General features: G+C 44.7%; 1 protein-coding gene across 1 annotated transcript; it reads right to left on the bottom strand.

The window, feature by feature from the left end:
* Positions 1-6741: 6741 nt before the first annotated feature.
* On the bottom strand, positions 6742-14401 carry LOC132223503 (nuclear RNA export factor 2-like). The gene is given in 18 exon segments (XM_059678655.1): positions 6742-6913; positions 7445-7517; positions 8089-8131; positions 8234-8349; positions 8454-8512; positions 8631-8738; positions 8818-8873; positions 8954-9013; positions 9632-9668; positions 11771-11880; positions 12053-12160; positions 12507-12595; positions 12731-12800; positions 12914-12994; positions 13101-13205; positions 13315-13398; positions 13982-14135; positions 14364-14401. Coding segments are annotated over 18 exon segments (1563 nt in total).
* Positions 14402-15221: the final 820 nt, after the last annotated feature.

The raw sequence follows: 15221 nt of genomic DNA, 5'->3' as shown, positions 1-15221 counted from the left end.
CTGAAAATAATTATTATTCTTATGTCTCTGTTTAAAATATTGTTGTTTTTTAAATCTTTTTGTTTTCCAAATATAAGGAAAACTAAAAACAGACACTCCACATTATTATCAATGACTCATTAATAAGGTTATAAGAACTAATAAATTAAAAACATTCATTTCATAGTACTCCCAGGAAACAAAGAATTAAAAAACCACAACTTACAAGTAGAAGATTTTTGTCCACTGAAAAAGACATTAATTAAGACTCTCTCCAACCATATTAAAAGGGACATTACCTTATCAGATGCCTAACCGCAAATGGACATCTGCCCCTGTCTCTGACACTCACCTAATCTACAAAGGAAATCAAAGACTTTTCAAGGATAAAAAGCCACCAACCACGGAGGCAGACAGGTAACCCAAGACAACAGCTAGGTCTGCATGCTCACAAATTACTGGTACTCAAACCTCATTCTTATATTAATTGTTATTAATTAAATGTCCATAAAATAATTTTTATATTGTTATAATCCTCCTTATGGTTTCCTATTGGAAACAATATCTATCTCCCCAGATCCCCTCCCTTATTAAATATGAAAAATTTAACTTGAATACCTACTAGACAATGATATTCTAATTATCAGTTATAACAATAAAATAATAAAAAGTCTTAATTCATCTGGCCAAATATAAAATACAAGTGTCAGTGAATTAAAGAATATACAGTTAGCTCAATAAAAATTATAATACATATAAAGGGTTTTTTGTTTGGCTGGGATGCTTATTCCCCTCAGACCCTTCCTTAACTAATAATAGACATATTCTGTTCCTAATTGGTTACTGGTTTAATACTATTGTTTTTATTTCTGGTATATAAATGTTATAGTAGATGCAAAAAAACAAACTTAAGACAAGCAGTAAAAAGACTTAGATCATGGTAGCTCAAAAATTAGACATTATCCAGAATATTTTTTAACAAGGACATACAGGATCTGACTGCCTCCCATTCACATGCCTTTTTATTTTAAACTAGAGGCCTGGTGCACGAGATTTGTGCACTTGGAGAAGGGGTCCCTTAGCCTGGCCTGCACCCTCTCGGGTTCTGGAGCCCATGGACATCCTTAGTGCTGCTGAGGAGGCGGGAGAGGCTCCCTCCACCGCCGCTGCACTTGCCAGCCATGAGCCCGGCTTCTGGCTGAGCGGTGCTCCCCCTGTGGGAGCGCACTGACCACCAGGGGGAAGCTCCTGCATTGAGTGTCTGCCCCCTGGTGGTCAGTGCGCATCATAGTGACCTGTTGTTCCACTGTTTGGTCGATTTGCATGTTAGCCTTTTATTATATAGGACTAGAGGCCTGGTGCATGAACATTCATGCACTGGGGGAAGGGGGGTCCCTCAACCCAGTCTGCCCCCCTCACAGTCCATGGGGAGCAGACTTAAGCCGAAGTCTGGCCTCCCTCTGAAGGCTGATCAGGGGAAGGTGATGCCCCATCACACCATTGCTGTTGCCACTGCCAGCCATGAAGGCTGTGAGGCCTGAGGCCTGGCCTTGCAGCTGCTGGTGCTCGCAGCTGCTGGTGCTCACAGCTGCCTGAGCCCACAGCTGCCATGAGCTCTGGGTCTCACAGCTGCCGGGCCTCACAGTCGCTATGAGCCCCAGGCCTTAAAGCTGAATGAGCCCACAGCTGCCTGAGCCCACGGCTGCCATGAGCCCACAGCTGCTTGAGCCCCAGGCCTCACAGCCACTGTGGCTTTGTCTGGATGGATGTCCAGATGGACATCCAGAAGACGTCCACGCTAATTAGCATATTACCCTTTTATTAGTATAGATAATAATTTGACCTTGAGTGCCATCTAAGGTTGTGGCCTTTCCCCATCCTCAATGGTCCATTATTCAGCAAGACAAACACTAATGCTGAAATCTCCTAGGAATAAGCTTCCTAGCAGAATGGGACCCTGTTATCCAATCAAAAGTTTGGTCATTAATGCAGCCTTTGGATTGATTTGTGACCAAAAGGGGGATGTGTGGAGGAAAAGGTGCCACATGCTAACCTGACTACCTCAGGAAAGGCCTGCACAGTGGCCTTGCAAACTCAGAGACCTAAAGTAACCACAAAGAATGGTCTGAAATTAAAACTTTTTTTGTGTGTGTGTGGGTTTTTTTTGTTTGTTTATCCTCACCCGAGGATATTTTTCCATTGATTTTTAGGAAGAGTGGAAGAGAGAGGGAAAGACAGAGAGAAACATCAATGTGAGAGAAATACATCATTGGTTGCCTCCTGCACAAGCCCCGACCAGGGCCTGGGCCAGGGAGTAGCCTGCAACCAAGGTACATATTCTTGACCGGAATCAAACCTGGGACCCTTTGGTCCACAGGCTGACGCTCTATCCACTGAGCCAAACCGGCTAGGGCTGAAATTAAAACTTTTTAACTAAAAGCAGTTTATAGTGGGTAGTCATGTCCAGGGCCCACATCTTCTCTGACAAAGGTCCATCTTTATCCGAACTGAGCCTGTCTGTTGTCTTTTTGCATCTAAGATAACATATTTTTGGAATGTCCAAGTAATTTTCCTCTTTTTGGACCCCTCAAAGCACAGCATTCTGTATAGACCAAAAATCCCCTTCTAATTACTGAGTTAATTGTTGACTGTTAATTATCCTATACCCACCTATGTAAAAAAAGTATGTATTTATCACTTACTTTATATCCAATCCCAGAGGTTTCCCCCACTTTGCTTTCTCCTGCCTCCCTAACCTGTCACCAATGGATTTTGTGTACCCCACATATGCCTCCTCTTTTGATTGTAATGCATAAAATAAGACACAAAACTGCCATTCTCCAGAGCATTATCTCAATCCATTAAAATTTTGCTTCCTGGCAATTGTCGACAGTTTGGCTCAAATAAACTCACAAAAATTCTTCACAGGTTTGAATGTTTTTTATCTTGACATTTATACATTTTTTTTATTGTTTAAAGTATTACAAATAGTAGTACATATGTCTCCTTTTTTCCGCCATTGACCTCCCCCTGGCCTCCCCTACCCCCCGGCACATGCCTTCACCCCCCCTCCAGTGTCTTATGTCCATTGGTTATGCTTATATATATGCATACAAGTCCTTCAATTGGTTTCTTACCACCCCCTCAACCCTTCCGTCTTCCCGCTGTAGTTTGACAGTCTGTTTGATGCTTCTTCGCCTCTGTATCTATTTTTGTTCATCAGTTTATAATGTTCATTATATTCCACAAATGAGTGAGATCATGTGATATTTATCTTTCACTGACTGGCTTGTTTCACTTAGCATAATGGTCTCCAGTTACATTCGTGCTGTTGCAAATGGTAAGAATTCCTTCTTTATATAGTAGTCTAGTATCCCACTGTGTAGGTGTACCAGTTTTCCAATCCATTCATCTGACGATGGGCATTTAGGCTGTTTCCAAATCTTAGCTATTGTAAGTTGTGCTGGTATGAACATATGGGTGCATATATCCTTTCTGATTGGTGTTTCTAGTTTCTTGGGATATAGTCCTAGAAGTGGTATTACTGGGTCAAATGGAAGTTCTATTTTTATTTTATTTTGAGGAAACACTATACTGTTTTCCACAGAGGCTGCACCAGTCTGCATTTCCTTCAGCAGTGCACGAGGGTTCCTTTTTCTCCGTATCCTCTCCAGCACTTACCGTTTGTTGATTTGTTGATGATAGCCATTCTGGCAGGTGTGAGATGATGGTACCTCATTGTTGTTTTGATTTGCATAGCTCAGATGATTAGTGACTTTGAGTATGTTTTCATATGTCTCTTGGCTTTCTGTATGTCCTCTTTTGAAAACAAAAGTGACATTTACTTTCTGTTGCTTGTAAGCTTGTTACTTCTTGCTTTATATGTTTTTGAAGTTGTCAACAGGTGAATGTAAGTTCAGAAATTTTATTTTTAATAAATTTTCTTTTATGATTAAGGAGTGGCCTTCTTTATTTGATGTCTATTTTGCCTGATAATATTACAAATAAACTATCTTTATCTTAGTTTTACTACTCTGCTATTTTTTACCATCACTTAACTTTCATCCATTATGTGACATGCTACTGTATCCGCTTTATGACCTGCAAAGGGCTGAAGCATGTTTATAATGCCTGCATTAGACTGTATGGGCTGCCATAACAAGCAATCTTACCACAGGCTATGTGTATTAATAACAGAATTTTATTTCTCATAGTTCTGGAAGCTGAAAGTCCAACATCAAGGTGTTGGCTGGTTTGGATTCTTCTGAGGCCTCTCTCCTTGGCTTGAAGATGGCCACCTTCGTATTGATTCTTTATATGGTCATTCCTCTGTGTATGCATAACCCTGGTGCCTCTCTGTGTGTCCCTAAACTCTTCTTATAAAGACAATAGTTGGATTGGGTTAAGGTACACCACAATTAAGCCTCTAAATTCATCACCTCTTTAAGGGCCCTATCACCAAATACAGACATGTTCTGAGGCACTGGGAGTTAGGACTTCAACATATGAAGTTTGAGGGACACAATTCAATCAATAGCAATGCCTGATTTAAAATGACATTATCATAAGAGACTAGAGAGCAGAGACAGAAACAATGACACAGCAGGAAAGAGTGTGGTTTGTTAGGCTTCTATTAGCCTCCAGCTTCTCCAGTTCATAAGAGTCTCTGAGGGAAAATAAGTCCCAGGCATTGGACTTAAAATTTTGCACTGCTACTACTCAGCCTGGATACTGGTTGGGAATCAGAATACTCTACTAGTAAATAACCATCTGGAATAAAAACAAACAAACACCCGAATAGCCACAGCAATCCTGAGAAAGAAGAACAAAGTTGGAGGGATTACAATACCAGATATCACCTCTCCAATAAAACACTTCTATGCCTCAGGGGAAAAAAAGCTATGATACATTTACACCACTGAATACTATGCAGCAATACAGAAGAAGGATCTCTTACTCTTTGAGACAGCCTTGAGGGACTGGAGAATATTGTGCTAAACAAAATAAGCCAGTCAGAGAAAGACAAGTATCACATGATCTCACTCATATGTGGAATCTAAAGAACAAAATGAACTGAAAAAAATTAATCCAGAGACACAGAAGCATGGAACAGATTGTTGAATCTCAGAGGGAAGGTGGGAGTGTGTAGGTGTGTGGGAAGAGATTAACCAAATAACTTATATGCATGACCATGGATGCAGACAATGGTGTGGTGAAGGCCTGGGGAAGTGGGGGGTGTGGGCTAGAAGGGGCCAATGGGGAAATAAAGGGCACATCTGTAATACTGTCAACAATAAAGATACATTAAAAATAAAATAAAATACACTTCATTTTCAAAGTTGAGCTATCAGCTGTTAAAGTTTGTATACATTTTTGGGACTATATATATACATCTCTATATATCTATATATCTATATATCTATATCTATATCTATATCTATATCTATATCTATATCTATATCTATATCTATATCTATGTAACTATAGATATATATCACACATAGACACAGACAAAAATATGGTGATAGCCAGAAGGAAAGTTGGGGGGCAGGGAGAGATGGAAGAGGTCAAAGGGGGAATAAATGGAGACAGAAAGTCCCTTTACTTTGGGCACACGATGCAGTGTGCAGATGATGCTTTGTTGAGTTATACACTTTAAATCTGTATAGTTTTGTTAACCAATGTCACCCCAATACATTCAATTAATATAAATAAAAAATAAATAAATGCTAGAGACTGCCATGAATGAAGGGGAAGACTGGACCTTCTGGTCTTGGCCCTGTTGGCTCATGGCTGGGACAGGGGAAGAGCAACCCGAGACACAAAACATACAATTTGCAATGTAACTCTTTAATATGAAAATAAAAAGGATCTTGAGTGGGAAAAGTATAGAACAACTGGCAGGCTTCAAGGTGAACTATGGATTCCTGGGTAGTCCAGCTTCAGCCTTAGTCATCGATGTGGCCTCAGGTTGCAAGAGAGATATAAGAAATACGATAAGGATGAAAATGAGAGCACCCAAGGGCTCATTTCCTGGGCTTTGTTTACAAGATCCTAGGTCACTGCATGAAGGCCTCCTCTGGGATCTTACTCTTCATCTAGAGAAAGTCAAGAGAGAGCATTGGGAAGACAGCAGAGCAAGGGGCACTAAGATTCATCCCCAGGCCACCTGACTTCTGTCCACTTGGCCTTGCTAAAAGCCTGGGACCTGTTTCCTTTTATCTCTGAATTCTCAGACTTCACTTTTTAATGCGCTGCTATCATCTATTCACTGTACTAAAAGCACTTATGGTGGGGGAGGACAGATGACCTCTCTTAGGACCAAAGTGGAGACACTTTGACCTCACAATGTCACTGCTAAATCTTGCCACAGAACGAAGCCTCCAAATTTACCAAGATGTATGCACCAGAATGACCAAGTGGCACTCCATGTAATGTTGAAAAAGCAGTGGAAGGACAAATGTCTATCAATAATAGCTTATGGCCTACTGGATTTCAACTGCTTAATGTACAGTTCTTAGAAGGAATAGGTAGCCTAATATATACTTACAGCAAACTATGATGGTGCTAATAATTAATAAACAAGTTTCAAAACAGCATGTCCAGTAGGAAAACTAGATGTTATATTTTGATGTATTAGCATAAAATTAAGGTATTTTTCACATGAACTCTTGTAAAAAAAAAAAAGATCTAAAATAATTACCTGCAAGTTCCCACTATTCAATCCTCCCAGCTCCCTCTTATCCCATGCACACCCATCACTCACTTCTGAGACCACTAGAGGCTCATCTGAGAAAGGTTGAAGGAAATCTGCGCAATTTCCTGCTGTTCCTGAGAGAGGGTGGAAGGTGTGGGCACTTGGGTAGAAAACGCACTTTGAGTCTCAGTTGGGGTGGCATCCCTCACAAACAACTCATCACTCACGATGAACATACTAAAAAAAAATGATATGTCAGATAACTGATGGATGGACAACCCCACACCCTCAACAATGATCCTGCTTCCACTGCCACTCAGCAACCAGATTCCTCCCATACCTACCTGTATCTGCTCCTGAGATTCCTTTTCCCTTTTCACATCCTCAGCCTTGGAGAAATTGTCTACCAGCTTCAATAGATTTATACCCCTAACCCCATTGCATTTACTCAGTGAAACAGCCCACGGGAGAAGACAATCTAATCCCATTTTCAGAGGAAGACATAGGTCACAGAGAGGGTCATGTGATTTCACTCAGGTACAAATCTAGTGAGTGTTGGCATCATGAAGAGAACCTGAAAGAAACCTGAAACACTTTCAGTGTTCTAACTCCAGAGCCCAAGCTCTTAGACCCTTTGCAGGACTGTTCCTTGGATCAACATGCTGGCTTCCCACAACACGGAGAAAACCCTGAGAACATGCACTGCCTCACCCCACAGCCCTGAGCCCAGGTTGGGCTGCGTGTTCCCACCCAGAGCACAGCACTCACCTGGAATCGCTGGCAGGGGTAGTGATGAAGGTCCGGGTGAAGGCACGCACAGAACCCTGAGACCTTCCTTCCACTTCAACAACAAACAACAATACCTCCTTAGGGTCACACATGCTTCGCACACTCACTCAGCATTCCCAAGTCAGGGTGGGACTGCATACTCATGCCCAAGGGGACAACTATTTTCTGGGAGTCAGGGTGCGAGGAATAGGGAGGGCAACATTAGGAGCAATCTGCTTCCACTGAGAAGGAACCTACCATGTCCTGGGCCCTAGGACAACCACTTCACTAGTTCATTTGATTCATTTTTGGAAGCTACCCAAGGGGTGTGTTTTATTATCCCCATTTTGCAAATGAGGAACATGAAAGGTTAGATAATGGACCTATGTTTGCACAGTCAGGATCTGGGATGACAGCCATCAAACCCCACATCTGTGTACCCATCACCCCAGCTATGCAGGGCTGATAGGCATGGATGCAGGTCAGACCAGGCTAGTTTGGGGGCAGTGTCTGGAGGCAGGAGAACATGGAGGGAATAGTAAGAAAAGGGAAGGAATGAGGGAAGCTGTGAGAGTTCTGAGAGGGAGCCCAGCCAGGAGGAGGGAGCAGTGGGGGACCTGGGGAGGGGACCTACATACACTCACCTTCCTTGAACACTCCGTTCACACAGAAGACAAGCAGGCTTTCCTGAACAACAAAAAGAAAGACCACATGTGCTCAGTCTCCACATACACTTCACTCCCAGCTGCATCTTTCTGGGCCTGTCCCAGGGAAGAAGAGGGTGCTCACCGACTCCAACCACATGTCCACTAGGAAGGAGTTGAGATCATGCTGTGTTTTGGGAAACACACAGAGAGAGCTCACAATGTCATGTTTTGTACGTTTCAGCAGCTGAAAACACAGATCTATGGAGGAAGGACAGAAAAGGTCAGGGTTGCCACATCCTGGGGCCTATGACTGACCCTTCATGCCCCCTTTCTCTGCCCAATCTTCCCCATCCCACACGCACTGGAGTCCTGGAGGTTCTTCATATTCCTGGTATCCTTGAAGTACTCAAACAAGCTGCTTCTAGGAGAAAAAAACAAAACAGGGTGTGGTGGTCTGGCCAGTGGGGGTGTTTCCAGGAGCTGGCAGATTTCTGCTGGGGAGACACATGCCCCAAATGAGAGTCTGAACTGATACTCACGTGGTTGGGTTTTCTTGTATGAAGGGAACGGTCAAAGAGAAGCAAGCCTCATCATGATAAGCACTGAGGAGACTCTGTCTGTCTCCAGTGTCATAGGTCAAGTAATATCTGTGAGGGGACAATGAAGACAGTGTACCTCTAGGGACTGGGTCTCAAAATGGACTTTAAAACTTTCAGGAGTACTTACTGCTGCAGGAATTGCACGACTTGAGTCTTCATCTCATCAGATCCTTTATATTTTTCCTGGAATCAAAGACATATGAGACCATGTGGCTGATAAAGCCTCCTTTACAATAGCCCAAGTGTTGATCTTTCTTCCTCACCTTTATTAAGTAGTGTCTATCAATATCAACAGCAATCCGTGGGAGTAAATCCTGGCCATCCTGGAGAAGGGAGGGGTAAATTAGTAGTATAGACCAGGGAAGTAGTCCTGGATGACTATGGGAAAGATGTGCCCAGAAGATGGTGAAGGTGAGGGGTCAGGAGTGAAAAGCCCCAGGAAATTCCATGGGCAAGTTTCTAGTGGGCATCTGAATCATGAGATCCTGGAAGTCTCTACTGTTTATTTTTATGGCTGATTCTATTACAGGTGTTCCCCCACCCCCACCTTTGTCTCTCTCTGCCCTGCAACAGTACCCTCCACCCCCACCCACTCCTTCGCCACATAAATGTCTGTGTCCATGAGACTATGCATACTACTTTATGCAACTTTTGTGTATCTGTCTGTTTCTCTCTCTCCCTTCCTCCCTCCCACCTTCTCTCCCTGTCTTTCTATCTCTATGTGTGTGTGTGGGGGGGGGGGAGTTCATTTTCATAAAGATCATCTTCATGTCTTTTTCAGAGATCTCCCTTTTTTGAGGGAGAGGGAGGAAAGCCTTATCCATTTCGTCCCCCAAATGGATAAGAGTTTGATGTTAACATGTAATCCAGGCAAGACATAAAGGGCTTGAGGGCAGGTGTGGAGGTCGTCAATGTAAGAGATGATAACTGTAAGCACTTACCAAGCGTAACAAGTTGGGGAAATATTTCCTGATGGCGCTGTCCAAATGCAAAAGTAGAAAAAGTGGTTGATAGTTTGGGTTACAATGCTTCCATTTACTTAAAACATTGATGGAATGAACAGAAACAGGTGTTCTGCCCACCCAGAATCCCCTTTGCCCTCCTCAGCCTCAGATTTCAAGGCTTCTGGGTCCATTTCTCTGCTGAGCACTGACCATCTGCCATATGGAATCTCTGAAACACAGTCTCCTCACCCCTCTTCACACCTTCACATTCATATTGCCTCCTTTCCTTCCTGCGTCCCTCACCTTTTCCCTCCTTGCCTCTCTCTCCCTCTCCATCCTCCTGGTTAACTCCTGCCTAGAGGGCCCTGACTCCTTCCCCAGTGCCACAAACCACAGCATTTGGATCCCAGACTCCAGAGCTTCTTCTCCCTCCCTGCCTCCCTTTCCTCCTTCCAGGCCACCACTGATGGCTCCAGAGAGAAGAGGGAATGGGGTGGGCGCCCAGGGCTCTGCTACTTCCCTGGGGGTCCAGCATCCTGCCATGAACAGCACATGCCCCAAGGATGGCTCAGTACTCTGGGGCAAGGGGGTGATGGAGAGAGGGATTAGGAGACAGGGAGCGGAAGGGAGAGGGATGAAGACAGAAAGAGAGTAAAGATAGGAGCCGAGATTGGAAGACATCGAAGTGTAGAGACAAAGGAAAAACAGAAAGAAACTTAAAGGGAAGGGAAAAAAGTTCTGCCCTGGCAGTGGGGGTTGGGTCAGAGAAGAAGAAAAGGGGAAAGGGATATGGCTCCCCTGCAGCAGCTCTTTCCTTCATCTGCCCCTGGCTGGCCCTGGGTCTCCAAGCAGGAATGGAAAGCATGAGTCTGTTGGCCTGTTAGAATGTTGGTTGAGCCTTTGTCAGCTGTGGGAGCTCAATGCGATCTGGGCATGGGAAACATACCACCCACGGCATCAGGACACCTTCCCAGAAGGAGTAAAGGGCCAGGCCCCAGCTCAGCTTAGCCTTGGGGATCTGTGGCCCACTCATATAAAAACCACCTTCTCTCCTCATGGCCCCTGTGCATCTTTGTCTGTCTTAGTTGGTTTCTTTTCTGAGGAATCCTACCATGTCAGGCTACCCAGGGCTCCTCTGAAGGATCAGGCAGGTGATGTGTTGTGTGAAGGAAGGGTCAGTGGCCCTTCTGTCTCTTCAAACCCCTCTGCTGTCTGCCTTCCACTGCTGCCGCAAGAGGCCCCCTGCTCATTGCTGGTGGCTCACTTCTTTTTTTTTTTTTTTTTTACAATCCTCACCCAAGGATATTTTTTGAGGGCAGGTGTGGAGGTTGTCAATGTAATGTAGTTGATGATTAGAAAGAGAGTGGAAGGGAGGGAGAGGGAGGAGAGAGAAACACATCCACTGGTTGCTTCTAACCATGTACCCCAACAGGGGCCAGGGATCTAACTTGCATCCAAGGTACATGCTAAAAATTGAAACCCTTAGGTCCGCTGGCCAACACTTCAACCACCGAGTCAAACCCGCCAGGGCTGTGGTAGCTCACTTCTAGCTCCTTAACTAGGGAACTCTGGATTCTACCAAGGATGGCTCATTCCTAGTATTGCACTGAAGAAACGAACTGGGCCTGAGTCCTCGGCATGGGGTGGGAAAGTCCCTGTGTCAACCTGGGATTTGAGGGGAGACCCTTTCGAAGCAAGGGGGAAAAAGGTTCCTCCCAGAATAGATTGGGGATACTCTATCATCTCAGAAGCAGGAAGGACTGTCTCAGCATGAGTCTGGGTGGAGGAAGTTTCTCAGTCCAGATCAGCAGTATCTACCTCAAGGCTCAACACTCATAGTCCTGGTGGTAGGAGGAAGGGAGCCCTGCATCCTGGAGCATGTCTTTGGTGGACATGCCAGAGAAAACTAATGCAGAGTAAAGAACCACACTGGAGACAATGAGCACAGGTAAACAGGTCAGAGGAAGTATATAAGACCTCTGAGCACAGACGAGGGACATAGAGAAGAGAAGGTGGGGCCTCTAGCCCTCCCAGAGGACCAGGGCTGCCACCATCTGCGATATGGTACTGTCAGGGGTAGTTCAGGCTTGAAGAAGTCAAAGGACCCTAGGAATGGTGAGAGGGGCTCACACAGACCTTATGTAAGTGCATTTCTCTGAGAAGGTGTGGCACAGAGGGTTATCTTCCAGCCATAGCTCTTCCAGTTTCAGGCTTTTAATCTTGCACAACTCCCAGGTAGAGTTAAGCTGAGAAATATAGGGGAAAAACTGAAAATAGTCTGAGGGAAAAGGGACATCCCAGCTCCTGAACCCACAGCCCACTCCTTTTCCCACAGGTACCTTCGCTTACTTCCTGTCATCACTTTAATGAACACTACCATCCACTCTCAACCCATCTTTGATCTGTCCCTCTTCTCACCTCATTTTTGGAAAGGTCCAAAATCTTGACTGTGGGTGCTATCTGTGCAATATCAGACAGGCCATCCAGCTGACACAGTCTGTTGTTGTGTAAGTTCAAGGACAACAGCTTTGGGGAAGAAGAGGTAGAGTGATGCTTACTATATAGGACCTCAGAGACAAATCTGCCCTCTGTCCCATCTGTTCCACCCCCTACCATAACACCAGCACTGGGTCTAGGGCAGCCGTGGGCAAACTACGGCCCGCGGGCCGGATCCGGCCCGTTTGAAATGAATAAAACTAAAAAAAAAAAAAAAAAAGACCGTACCCTTTTATGTAATGATGTTTACTTTGAATTTATATTAGTTCACACAAACACTCCATCCATGCTTTTGTTCCGGCCCTCCGGTCCAGTTTAAGAACCCATTGTGGCCCTTGAGTCAAAAAGTTTGCCCACCCCTGGTCTAGGGCCTCACCTCAGGGAAATTCTTTTTGATGATCTGCAGGGTGGCAGCCATGCAGTTTCTTCTATTCAGGATTATAGCAACATCATGGTCCACCAAGTCTTCAGGAAGCCAAGAGTAGGAAATCAAAAGGCTGAGAGAGGTCCAGGACCAGCACCAAACCTTCCCTTGTAACCATACCTAAATCTCCCCCCGGGGCAGAAACTTCTGCCTAGGATTACTGCTGTCAGCTGTACCTGGGTCAAAGCGGAGCAACTGGAGATCAAGAGCTTTCTGAGAGACATCATATCGTTTGCACATGGCCAGCTGCCGAGTGAGATGGAGAGAGAGGTCTGAGGCTGTGGTGGTGACAGGGAAATCAGGGTGGAGGAGAAAGAGCTTGGTCTGGGGACAAACATGAACCTTTGAGTCTGCATTACCTTTAGTTGTTCCATTTCTTCTGGCTCCAACTTATCCCGCACTGAGTAAGGTGCAGCCGACATATTGACAAAGATAACTATCTGCAGGAAGAAGAGGTGGGGTTAGCACCAGGAACTCTAGTCCTACAGAAAATGACCAGCGCTGCCTGCCCCAGGACTAAGTACACATAATGACCTCAATACATACCTTCCGGTTCTCCTGGTCACAAATCTTGTAGCTGACATCCTTCAATGCTGAGGCAGTGCTAGCATCTTGAACAAAGAACTGGGCCTTGTTTTTCACGTAGTGAAACTACAGGGAGTGAAGGCAACAACAATAGTGTCAGAAGTCAAGGGCCCCAGCTGAGTCAGGTCTCTCCCCCTTCCCTGTGCCCTCTCATCTGGCTTCACCATCCTCTTACGTCCACTGGAGTGAAGGGGATACTGCAATGGCTCTGGATTGAATCCATTAGCCACGTCCTGTCATACTTTCTTCCATAGGCAACCTAAGGGCGAAAAGGGCATGGAGACAGGAGGGACGGCTTGAAAGAAGGCTGGAGAACAGACTCAACACAGTGTTCTTTTGCTACCTTCTACTGAGCTTTAGGGCTTCTAAAGTAAAGACCACTTGCATGATTTCTTGTTTGTGACAAATATGGAGTTCTTAAATCCATTATCTCTCCATTTGAAGCTCTCCTCCCCATAGTCAACTTAAGGTGTTAGACATTTTCTTCCTTTTATAAAGTTCTAGGAGATCCTGTCTAGGATACTGCTTGGCCCCTCAGACATTTTCCAGAGACTCTACCCACCATTTCCCACATCCAGCTTGAGCCAAACTGGGATATCTAGTGTGGATTTGCTCCATTTCCTTGGCAATAGATCCACCTTTCCTTTTAGACAGCCCCCTCTGTTTTCCATACAGTCTGTTTCCTTATATTGCTTCTCTAAATTTGCCCTTAGATGGAGTAATAAAAAGGACAAATTGTAAACTGTCCCCAGCAAAGTATCGAGTGTCTACATGAGAACACCATAGTACACCTGACCTTTCTCTCCTGCATACTCGATTTTTTTTTTTTTCAGAACACTCACTGTGACCTTGAACCAACTCCCCGTGGTTTGATCTTGTGTATTCTCCCGCATTTCTCTCCTGAAATATTTTCTATTATGCAACAGAGTAACATGAAGATCGCCTCCATTATGCCATTGCACTCTCCTCTTCTCATGTCCCATGGTATACGGAGTGCTGCAGTGGGGGAAAATGGAGAGAAAAAGGGTGGCCATGAATGCTAAGAAAGTCTTCTATGCATCCTTCATCCCTGACACCAGGACTACAATTAGGATTGCTCAACCATGGTTTCACTTCTAATATCCTTCAGTTTCCCAGTGAGAGAAGAAAAACAAAATTGCAGGCAGTGAGAGTTGCACAGTCCCATGGGCTTCTACATGCAAACCAGGCTGCCCAGTCACTTACTGTCTGACTTGGTACTTCTGGACTGCCCTCTTCTCCATGTATCCATAATCCTTCAGGAAGTGTGGAGGCTGATATCCACCATGTTGACAACGACTGTTCCTGTTGTTAAAATTACCTCGAAAAGAACCCCTACGGTTCTTTCTTCCTTGAAGTGAGCTATCACCATCATTGTCTTCTGAAACAAGGAACAAAAATACAAGTGTGGAGACACATCTGTGCCCAATTACCATGTACCATGTCTTGGGCGAACACTAAGGCAGGGCAACAAAATGCCAACCTGCCCTAAGAGGTCAATCCCACAAATCCCAGAAAGGAAACACCTCTGCCTGTCCTGATATCTGACAGATGGTGCTATCAGGGGAGAAATGGTACAGGATGAGGAAGGAGGAGCAAGAGCAGGAGGAGAGGAGATAGGAGGAGAAAGAGGTAACTGTGTGAACCTTTTAATATGGTGCAAGATTTATAAAGAACAGAGGTGTGTCCATGGGTTAGATTAGATGCCAGCCATACATCAGGAAGGCATGTGAATCTTGCCTCTCTCAGAGCTCTCTGACAACCCATCCAGTACATGGGAAGCACACTCTCTCATGCTTCCCAAACCCCATCAGCCACCACACTGATTTCACTAACACTCAGCAAGCTGTGCTTCTTTTTCCATTGTAGTACAAGCTTTCATATCAGATGGAGCGGAGGTACCAGCCTCTAAACTGGCCTCCTCCATCCTGCCTTGCCCTCAACAATACTCTACTTGAAATATCCAGAGTGAGCTTTCTCTTTGCTCAGTCTGAAATGCCTTTGAGTTCAGGAGACAGTACTTTCTAACCTCAGCTCTTCTGTAACAAGAGTCTGAATGACAAA

The sequence above is a fragment of the Myotis daubentonii genome, chromosome X, assembly GCF_963259705.1.
Source record: "Myotis daubentonii chromosome X, mMyoDau2.1, whole genome shotgun sequence".
NCBI lineage: Eukaryota > Metazoa > Chordata > Mammalia > Chiroptera > Vespertilionidae > Myotis > Myotis daubentonii.
The sequence above is the reverse complement of the archived record's forward strand: the minus strand, read 5'-3'. Positions and strand labels throughout refer to the sequence as shown.